The sequence below is a fragment of the Plasmodium coatneyi genome, chromosome 3 (genome assembly GCF_001680005.1).
Source record: "Plasmodium coatneyi strain Hackeri chromosome 3, complete sequence".
Classification (NCBI taxonomy): domain Eukaryota; phylum Apicomplexa; class Aconoidasida; order Haemosporida; family Plasmodiidae; genus Plasmodium; species Plasmodium coatneyi.
Window position 1 is genome coordinate 660,800 of NC_033558.1, and position 10,758 is coordinate 671,557.

At 44.7% G+C, this 10,758-nt stretch overlaps 2 protein-coding genes across 2 annotated transcripts; one reads left to right on the plus strand and one right to left on the minus strand.

The window, feature by feature from the left end:
• Positions 1–277: 277 nt before the first annotated feature.
• PCOAH_00005200 (Uncharacterized protein) lies at positions 278–2,254 on the minus strand (the record flags this gene model as incomplete). The annotated part of the gene is made up of 1 exon (XM_020057335.1): positions 278–2,254. One exon carries the CDS (start codon positions 2,252–2,254, stop codon positions 278–280), a length of 1,977 nt encoding a protein of 658 aa, XP_019912832.1.
• Positions 2,255–4,633: 2,379 nt separating this feature from the next.
• Positions 4,634–10,505, plus strand: PCOAH_00005210 (DNA polymerase; the record flags this gene model as incomplete). The annotated part of the gene is made up of 5 exons (XM_020057336.1): positions 4,634–4,702; positions 4,968–5,058; positions 5,183–5,254; positions 5,378–9,068; positions 9,179–10,505. The coding sequence occupies 5 exons, from the start codon at positions 4,634–4,636 to the stop codon at positions 10,503–10,505; spliced, it is 5,250 nt and encodes a 1,749-aa protein (XP_019912804.1).
• Between the last annotated feature and the right edge of the window lie 253 nt (positions 10,506–10,758).

Genomic DNA, 10,758 nt, shown 5'->3' on the forward strand with positions numbered 1-10,758 from the left:
TGAACTCGATGTTCTTCCGCGGGCACCCCATTTCGACCCTCCACTATTGGACGGTCACAAAAAAAAAATTGAAAAAAAAAATAAAAAGTACAGTACTCAGGGTGCATAATATTGCACACAATACGCACAGCATAAAGGGGCAAAATCATTCCAACCATAATGAGGCACACAATCCGCGCCTTCCCATTTGGGGAGAAGGACGGAGCCTCTCACTCGAGTTGTCCCTCATTTGTCCTTTTTGTCGTTTGCCAGCTGGTCGATCTTTCTGCTACAATTCTCACTCGTTGTGGGGGTCCTTAGAGCCATCCACATTGGGGTCCTTCTGCGGGATTTTCTCACCGTCCCCTTTGTTGGTGGTTTCGTTTTGGGGGTTTTCACTGTTATTCGATTCGTGGTTCTCTGCTTTTCCGTTAGGGACTTCACTGTTAGTTGTTCCCCCGGTGGTGGATCCCCCCTTGGGTGCGCCCTCCTCGTGCACGTCCTGCTCATACTCCGTTGCGTGCTCCTCGTTGGGGGACCCCTCCCCATCGTCTCCATACTTAAATTTATGGAAGGCTGAGGTGGACGAGCCCTTCTTCTTCCCTTTCGTACCAAACTGGACACCATTAAACGGATCAATATTTTCACCCGCGTGCTTACCATAAGCATGGTTCAGAGCCTGCAGGTCGTCTACGTTGTAGTCATTATCGCCCTCAGTGTCGAAGTCGTATTCTTCCTCCTCTTCCACTTCTTCATTTTCATCCTCCAGATCATCCTCTGTCAAGTCTACCCCCGATTTCCTGCTTCCCATTCGGTCCACAAAATCGCGCAAACTAAACTTCCCACCTGAGCTCACATCATGGGTAAAGGGAAAATCAGAGCCACTTCCAAACGTAGTGGGGATGTGTTTCATGTGATTCATGTGGTTGCTGCCCAAATTGAAGACATAATCATCATCCGTGTGGAGCACGCTGGACGTCTTGAATAAGTCCTCGTCGGAGAGGCCATCCCCGAGGTGACCATTTCCGAAGGAATCTCCTAGTCCGCCACTTAGCCCGCCATTCAATCCACCCGGTGTGAGATGAACAATCTTGATCGAACGCTTCACCTCGCCATTATTATTACTTAGGTTCATGAAGAATGGGTTCGCATTAGAGCTGCTGTTAATTATATCCAGAATGGACATGTGTTTTACAAAATCGACCACGTTGAAGTTGGCTTGTTCTGATTTCTCCATCAGGGTAACATTCCATAGGATACACAGATGGGGGTTCCTATTTTTACTAATCTGTATAAGAGTGCACTCAAATTGAATGAGGTCATTTTTTTGTAAATTTTCAACCTGCGATATTAGGGAGTCGTTGAAAAGGGCCCTAATGTCAGGCTTGTCGTAACGATATTCGGACGGGTTCATTCGAATGAAGAGAGAATTGCTATTAAAAAAACCTTCCTTTATTTGATAAAACTGCCCCGTCCATATAATTGTATACCCATCATATTTGTTCTTAAAATTGTGTATGCTGTTAAACTTATTTCTTAGCTGTGACTTGTGTCCACAATCTTCGAGGTAATCCACCCAGCTAGCCGTTATGTATGGACCTTTGGATAGATTGTCTAAATTGAAATTGCTTGAAATTCTTATGACGTAAAAAAAAAAAATTAAAAAAATGAGAGATAGGAAGAGAGCCAAATATTTTGCAGAAATTATTATTGCACATTTGGGGAATTGAAAAGTTAAAATCTGATTTTCTCTCTTCACTTGAATTAATTTTTCGCTCGATTTTTTTAAATTCTTCTCACAGTAGGGACAGGTGTATTTTTTTTGCTTAAACGTTAAGTATAACAGAGGTAGTAAAAATATGGTGAAAAATGAAATGAGGAGGAACAATATTATTACAAGTAGGTACACAAAAGTGGGGGTGTATGTCTGCACCTCTGCGTGCACATGCTTGTTGCAATAATCACAATTGAGCACTTCCTTTAACTGCTTATCATCGTACCCGCTTGGTTCCTCTTCTGCTTCTTCCTCCGTTATACCTGTTCCCTCGCTAAATGAATTACTCTGATCGTTTCTAATCGGTGTAAATTCCCCCTTGAAGGATCCATTTCCGTTGCTCACCATGTTGCTGCCGTGACACGTGCTCGCGTCGTTGTATGTGTTATCATCGTAGTCGTTCTTCGGGCTACTTTCGTTCATGTTTATTTCCTGCATTTCATTCTGCAGGACGTTCATTTCGCTCAGCCCGGTTCTTCCGTTTCCGCCGAAATGTAGCATTTTCCGTTGGGGTAGCAAGTAGATAGGGGCGGGGTGAGGCAACACTAACCTGGCGATGCAGTGTTGGCAACGCTGGGCGGACCATGTGGGATGGGCGACAGCGGCCAACCCGTGAACGCGCCAAACAAGCCAATTGGTGACAAAAAAAAAAAAAACTCGCAGTTCCCTCACAGCAGTCGCAATGGTCACAATTTGTTACATTCACAACCCGGAAGGCTTCACCAGAGTGCTCGAACAAATGTGCATACCGAAGCGCATGTACAGCCGCGCATTCTTATGAACAGTTCAGGTAAATACGTTATTCACTTTTGCTTCTTTTTTAAAACTGTCCTCAAATATACCCTTAAATGTGCCGAATCTCCTTGCGCGCGTTTGGGTCTCTTCTTCAAATTGCCAGTCACTCGAAGCGCGCCAAAATAAATAATAAAAAAAGCCTGAATGTGTTAAGCGTGAAAAGGGGAAAAATATGCCTACCAAGAGGCCGCCAAAAGGGGAAATAGTAAAAAAAAAAAAACAGCCAAAATGGTATGAACAGCCATAAAATGGAAAAAAAAAAAAAAAATTCCAATTGGCAGACTAGCCAAAATGAAAAAGCAAGTTGCAAAAATAAAAAAAACGCTTTACTGAAAATTAAGAGAATCCGAAAATTGGAAAAGTCGGCATTTTTGCGCGTTATGCTGGGAACGCTCTAACCCGCGTGCGTCAATTCGCGTCCTCGATCGGACATACGTGACATTTCGAAGGGAGTGCCCGGAACAATCAATACGGGGACGTTACCCGTACCGCAAGAACTGAGAGAGGAACAATTATCGCACTCATTCTCGCTTCACGTACACGCTCTTTTATGCTCTCGTCCACCTCATACGCGATAAAAAAATCCTAAGCCTAGTAAAGCGCAACTTGCGCCATGTGCAAGTTTTACGTTCAACTCGGGGGCAACCTTCCTCCCAAGTGGTTGCAAAAAAAACAAAACAAAAAAAAGGCTTAAGGGGCCCAAAACCTTAAGTTTGCCGTTATCATTTTCGTTACACGAGTCGCGGGTGTGTGCTGTAACCCTTCGTGTGTATCCGCGCGCGTCGAAGCGAAGTCCATGTTAATCTAGTCGAACCATATCTGGTGGTCCATCTGTGGTTCAGCTCTCCCACCTTTTGCCATTAGCAGCTTTATGCATTATTTTTCAGGTGAATTCGCCATTTCGTTCCCCTTTTTCCCAATTGAGTGACGCTCCTGCAGAGCTGAAGCGTGAAAAGGAGATGCAGCCGAATTTAGTTAAGATAGGATAAGACCACTTCGTATCCAAAAAAACCACTTGCTGTTTTTTTTTTTTTTTTTTTTCACCATTCCCATTTCGTGCATGTATTCCCTGGTCATATGTTAGGAAAAATTTACGAAGAGCATAGAACAATTTCCTTTTTTCCTCCACTCTGTGCATCCTCTCCTATCGTAACACAGTTGTCTTCATGCTGTCCCTCCTTTGCAATTACAAAGTCCTGCTAACTTTCGAAGCGAAGGGCAAGCCAAAGGAAGAGCTACTTAAAATGCACCTGCCGACTGGTATACCTTTTGCGCCATTACCGAAATAGCCTTTTAAAATTTGCACCTTAAAAAAAAAAAAAAAATTAAAAAAGACAAACGGAGTGAGCGTGTACATTACGCGCTTCGTTATTTTGCAAAGGTGAAGCTGAGGGAGAGTATTGCTCTAACATTTGGGAGTACATTTTTTCGGGGTTCATTTCGCAGAGGCGATTTCTCCTCATGATCATTCGCGCAACTGAAGGGAGAACGCGCTGATGTGCACATCGATGATGCGCGTATGCGCTTTCTTTCAATTGCGTCCGAAGCGTAACTGTTTGGTTAAAGGTAAGGGGGAACGATTCCCGCGCCAAATGTGCAGGGCGAGGCAAAGCGAATGTGAACTCCATTTGGGGGAACATCGTCCCTGTGAGATCCGAGGGTGTGTTCGCATAGCTAGCCACACAACGCATCGGTATCCCCACGTGACCCTTCTCCGTGCATACATAACTTGCACCTTTTTTTTCCCGCCCTGAGTTGAGCGATCCGACGCCAGCGGGAGGCGTTTCACACGAACACGGAAGGGAAAAAAAAAAATAAAATAAAATAAAATAAAATGAACTAAGTGTAAAAAAATACGCACATGCTATACATATGTATATCCTTACATGGGCAACCCCAGGCGTACACAATTTCGAGAAGGCTGACGCGAAAGGGTGTAGCAGAAAATTTCCTCACGTTTATAATCTGCGGTGTTCAGTTCATCCGCTTTTTGGCTAGCCCGAAAGGAAGGGGCGAACGGAAGACCCCACAGGCGTCCGCACGGGGGACCTGCAATCCGTTAGAATATAAACTGGAGCCGCCAACATGAGTAGCGTGTTCGATAAGCTGAAGAAGCAGAGGTCCAAGGAATGCAAGGCGACAGATTTTTACGAGGTAAGTATAACGATACTGTGTGTAACGGCGTCCCCATGGGGGTGTTACCTGTTTTGTGTGTTGTGAACACCATGTGAATGATTCTGCTTGGGGGAATCGCTCCGGAGGAGTGGTAAATTGTTTAATCGGCAAAATGGTAACAAATGTGGTGGTAGATGGATAGCGGTGTAGTGGTGGAGACGCCCATTTGTTCTCTCTTCATTCCCCCCTAAATGCAATCACCACGTTTCACTCTTCCATGTTGTGCACCCCCTCCTCACCCCAGGTGAAAAACAAAAATGACGACATTTACGAAGTGGTAGACGAGGAAGGATACATAGAAAACAAGAACTCCCTAAAGGACTTCATCGTTGGAGGTGAGCATTCGGAAAAGGAGGGGTATCCACAAATATGTCTCTTTTGCTTTTCTTTTTCCATCTTGGATTACTACTTTTTTGTGACTGCTTTTCATGTGGATGCTGCCCTGTGTGTTTCTTGCAGGCGAGAAGGAGTTTGATTCGAGCGATGACGTAATCGTGGAGGACATAAGCTACGGCCTTCTTCGGAAGAGGGGTAAGAGTGGCCCAATTGAGGAGGCGCAATGGAAGGAAATATGGCGTATAGTATGGAAACCGCCATGATGTTTTGATATGGTCTTCCTGCATAACATGTGCATTTTACCCTCCCCCCAATTAGCTGCTGCCGAGAGGGAAGCCAAGGCTAAGAGGAACAAACCAATAGACGACTTCGTTCGGGAAAAGAAAATTCAGAAGATCTTTTCCACAGGTAAATTAAGCAAGGAAGAAATATCCAAGGCAAAGAACATCGAACGGTTGATGGATGCAAACTCCTCTTCTAGTGGCAGCGAGTCGGACCACTTCAACTTGAAAAGGAAGACAAGAGACTCCTACGAAAGGGATCGTAATAACAAAAAAGGGTGTCACATTAGGCAGATCATCCGTGGTACCGATAGGCAAATTAGTCAGTTAAGAGGCAGTTCTGTGGTGGAGGTGGAGAGAGAAGGGGTTAATTCAGGAAAGCATCATGACCCCGCTGGCGTGCCCCCAAGCAGCGCAACTCTACATGCAGAGGGAAAAAATGGCTCCAACGCTTTTCTTCCTACGAAAGGGACAGATGGGCAGATAAAAACGGAAGTGATGGCAAAGTGCGAAGAAGGTGTTGAGGGCACCGTTGCTGAAGACATGGACCATGTGGACGGAGAAGAGACGCAAGAGGGAAACAAGAAAAGGAAAGTGTTCACGGGGGAAGACAACTTAGGGAAATTTTCAACGCAGAGTTGCAAAGGGGAAAACGATGGTGCAAAGAAGGGAAGTGAGGGATCTGTACCCCTCTGGAGTATCAAACAGGAGAATGCACCAGATAGGAAACAAACTGATCCAGGTAGCGTTGTATCGAGGCTCGAGAAAAACCACCCCGTAGAGACATTCCTAGAAATGGGAGACTCCCCATCCGTGACGCAGAAAATGAAGAAGGAATCAAGTGGAAGCATCGACGAGGGGGAAGACGAGCAGGAAAAGGGTTGTATAAATGTAGCCGTCGGATTGAAGAACAGAGCAGATGAGTTAGTCACGAATGAGGAAACTGGGTTTGTTAACGTGTACCTCTTCGACATATGTAAGCACAGAAATAGTATTATCCTGTTCGGAAAAACGATTGCGAAGTCTAAGCTGCACAGAAGCGTGAGTATATACATTGAAGACATGCACAGGTGTTACTATTTCTTGCTATTGAAAAATAAGGTTTACAAAAAAGATGGCGTCGAAATAAGGATTGGACACAAGAATTACAACACATGTATTTTGTCCGACTTTCTGGATGAGTTCCAAGCGATTAGGAAGTACCACCATATTGAGAGCATAAAGTGCAAAATAGTGAAGAGGAGAAACTTGAATGTAAACTCAAGTGAAGAAGATATGTATGCCAAGGTATTTTACACATACAACTGTGACCCGATTAGCGAGAAGTTCCTGTCTGGAAGGACGTACTCCTCCTTCTACTGCTGCAATGAAGACATCATCGAGCATTTCATCGTTAAGAAGCACTTGAAGTTGCCCTGTTGGGTGAAGGTGAAGGAGCTCAACCTGAACCCAGCTAACAATTTGACCTACTGTTACTTTGATTGTACTACTACTAACTGGAAGAACATCTACCCGGTGGAGAAGCGCCTCGAGGGGAGGGTCTCCCCAGGGATGGCCACCATTAGCGGGGGTAACCCAATCGGTGGTAGTAATCCAATCGGGGGGAGTAACCCAATCGGGGGTGGTACTGCCCTGCTATCCGCAACAACGCAGGCAAATGGCAACCCCCCGGAGGAGACGCAAAAGAAGGGGGAAACCACCCCAGGGGGGAGCAACCACCTAACCGACCTGGACCTGAACAAAGTGATCATCAAGGTGGTATCCCTCCTAAACGAACAGAACCACCACGAGGTATTCAGCATCTGTTCCATGGTGGACATGCAAGGAAAAAAATCCATCAACTTCTGTGGTATATCAGCCAAGGCGGGAAAAAAAACGCCTCTCATATATAATAAGAACAACGCGAAAGTGTTCGACTCGGAGAAGAGTCTGCTGGAATCCTTTCTCCAAAGGATGAAAACCCTCGACACGGACATCTACATCGGTTACAACATTCTGAACTTCGACTTGGAATTCATCATACATAGATGCAACGTGCACAATTTGAATGCAGATTTCCTGAGCAGGAAAAAAAAGCTAAAAAAAAACGACCGAATGAAGGTTAACAAATTTAATGGCACCAGTAGCACCGGTTCTATGTATAACATTATTCAACACATTAAGGGAAGGCTCATCGTGGATATTTACATGCTGTGTAAGGACCTGATAAAGCTAACCAGCTACAGTATGGACGAAATTATCGATAGCGTGAGGAACAAATTCCAGGATAGAGGTCGGACGGGCAACTCGACCAACAAGACGAATGGTGCATCATCTGGTAGTAACCCCCCCCCTAACGTCTTCAAAGATTTCTCCGTGAATAATATAAACCTGCTAAACTGCAGCAACATCCATCTGTACGACGCGAAGGAGATCCTGGAAAACCACCTCAGCATGTATATTCACAGTCAGCTTTTCTGTGTGCAGGAAATAGGAAATGTATGCAAGGTGTTGCAAATTATAGAAAAGACTAGAGATCTGACCAAACTGAGTGGCTACCTCTGGTCGAGGAGTCTACTATGCTACACCAGCGAGAGGATAGAATACTTTCTTCTGCATGAGTATAATAGGAAGAAGTTCATCACCCCTGTGGTTAAGAAGAAAATTAAAAAGATTGAAAATGATCAGGTGAAAAGTAAAAGTGCGGCCAAGTATTCGGGTGGACTTGTATTAGATCCCCTATGTGGCTACTACGATACGTTCGTTCTGTACCTTGACTTTAACAGCCTCTACCCGTCCATTATTATCGAGTATAATGTCTGCTTCAGCACGTTGAAGGGGAAGGGTGGACACAACGAGATCGAACCAGCAAACGGGTTAGAAGGATCAAACAGTGTTGGCGTCACCAAGGGGGATGATGCCACGAAGGAGCTGAGCGATCCGGCCGACTCCACAGACCTGACCGATGCAGACCCGGGGGAGGTACTCGCCTCAAACGAACCCATCGAAATGGACGATTTTGATAAAACCAAACCGGGTATCCTACCGTCGATCCTTAAGAACCTTGTGGAAAAAAGAGCCTTCATAAAAAAATTAATCGCAAATGAAAAGAACAAGGAAAAGAAAGAACTCCTCCTGATTCAGTCCCTTTCCATCAAACTGATAAGTAATAGCATCTACGGTTGTCTGGGAAATACAAACAACCGTTTTTACGCTAAACACATGGCTTCGTTTATTACACTGAAGGGAAGGAACTTACTTCAACATACGAAATCCAGGGTGGAGAGGGAATTCAACTTGAAGGTAATTTATGGAGACACAGATTCGATCATGATAGACACGGGCATAAAAGCGCAAGGAGTCAATAACTACAAAGAGGCCTTCAGATTAGCCCACGTTATAAAAAACACCATCAACAAGAGTTATAAGAAGCTCGAACTGGATCTCGAATGCATTTTTAGTAAGCTCCTCCTCCTGAAAAAGAAAAAGTATGCCTGTGCAAAGGTCATGGATGCCAACATGGAAAAGTGTGAATACGAGATGAAGGGAATAAATTTCATTAAAAGAGACTTTAGTAAAATTTCCAAGCTTATTGGGAATGAGGTGCTAAAAATAATTTTCAGTAGCAAGGATGGTCAGGCATCGTCTGGGAAGGCCACTGAGGGAATGGAAGTCCCCGTTGAAAATGACCTCTCTGAGCAGATCCACGAGTACCTGCGGGGCGTGCACCAGCGGATCCAGGCGGACGAGTAAGCTCACCCAATCGTGCATCCAATCGTGCAACGTAAAATTATTACCACCACGTAAGATTGTTACCATCACGTAAATTATTACCACCGTTTTGCCATTTCCCCCTTAGGTTCGACCTGGACTACTTCGTAATTACAAAAAAACTGACCAAAAACGTGAGCGAATACCAGGAGAAGAACTCCTTAGGACACGTCCTCGTGGCGGAGCGCATGATGAAGGACGGCTACAACATCAGTGTTAATAAGGAGATCCAATACTGCGTATGCACCAGTGAGGACGCATCCAAATTTTTCAACAAGTCGGGAAACGAAAAGCTCAACAACTCCCTCTGTTGCTTCAGTGTCAGCGAAATAAAGAAGCATAATATGAAGGTCGACAAGGAGTACTACATTAGGAACCAGATCCTCTCTCCTATAGGCCGGTTATGCCAATACATCGAAGGAACGAATGCAGAAAAGTTGGCTTCCTGTTTTAACATTTTCGATGTAAGGGAAATAAAAACGGACTTTCAGATAGAGGAGAATTATCATGAGTCAAATGTCTTGTCGTTACTAAACCAATCAGAAGACAGGTTCAAGGATATTCACTTGAAGGGCTACCTGACCTGCTCTTCCTGTGCACACAACGTCAAACCAGCCGTCTTCATAAAATACTTCCGGTGCAATAACTGCCTTAAATTCCTATCCATTGAAAAGATAAGGAATTATATATTTTCATTTGTGCACCATTTATTTGCCACCTTCTACAAACAGCTCTACGTGTGCAGTAGCTGCTCCGTCAAGACGAGACGTGTACTCCTTAATGCGGCCAAGGACTGTCCGAGTCCTAATTGTGAAAATCCAAAGGATTCTCTGAAGCCGCTCGTTTCGAAGAAGTACATCTACCGCATGCTAGAGTACTTCCTCTTTTTGCTCAAGGACAATTTGAGGGAACTTCCGCAAAAACTCCTCGAGGGGAAGGTTGGTCAGGCGTCCAACCCTGGGGAAAATCAGGACCAACACACCACTGTGCATAACCAGGATGGACACACCGCTACGCAAAATCAGGACGGGCAACCCGATGCAGGAACCCCATACGCATCGGACACCTTCGTTTACGTCTGCATCGATGAGAAGTTTAAAACGCACATCCTTAGCGACCAAAAACCGAGCAAGAAAAATATCAAGGTGGAGGCGTACGACGATATATGCAACAGAAGGGAACTCGGGGTCACCATAACGAAGGGGCTACAAATGAAGTACCCAAACACCTCGAACTTTCTCACCTACCTAAACTTGAAGACAAGTCAGTTCTGCATTAACTATAACGACGAGAGGAACACCATTCGGCAGTCCTTGCACGGCCTTGTGCGCAACAACGTGTATGCACAGATTTACTTCGACAAGGTTTTCTCCATCTTCCAGCAGCCGCTCAGTTCGAAGATTGTGGAGTTATGAAGGGGGTCCCATTGACCATGTTAGCGGTGAGACGGGCACTGCGTAGTAAACACCTTATATACCTTCCCTGATGCAATTATTCCCCTCCATTGTGTAATTTTTTTTTTTTTTTTTTTTTTGTTCATATTTTTTTTTTCCTATTTTTTCCTCTTTTTTTTGCGCTTCCCCAACATACTTAACCTCGGAAAAAGTTTAAATCGGAAAAGGGTCGACTGTGTGCAAATTGGCTACTCAGATAATTTTCCCTGAAAAT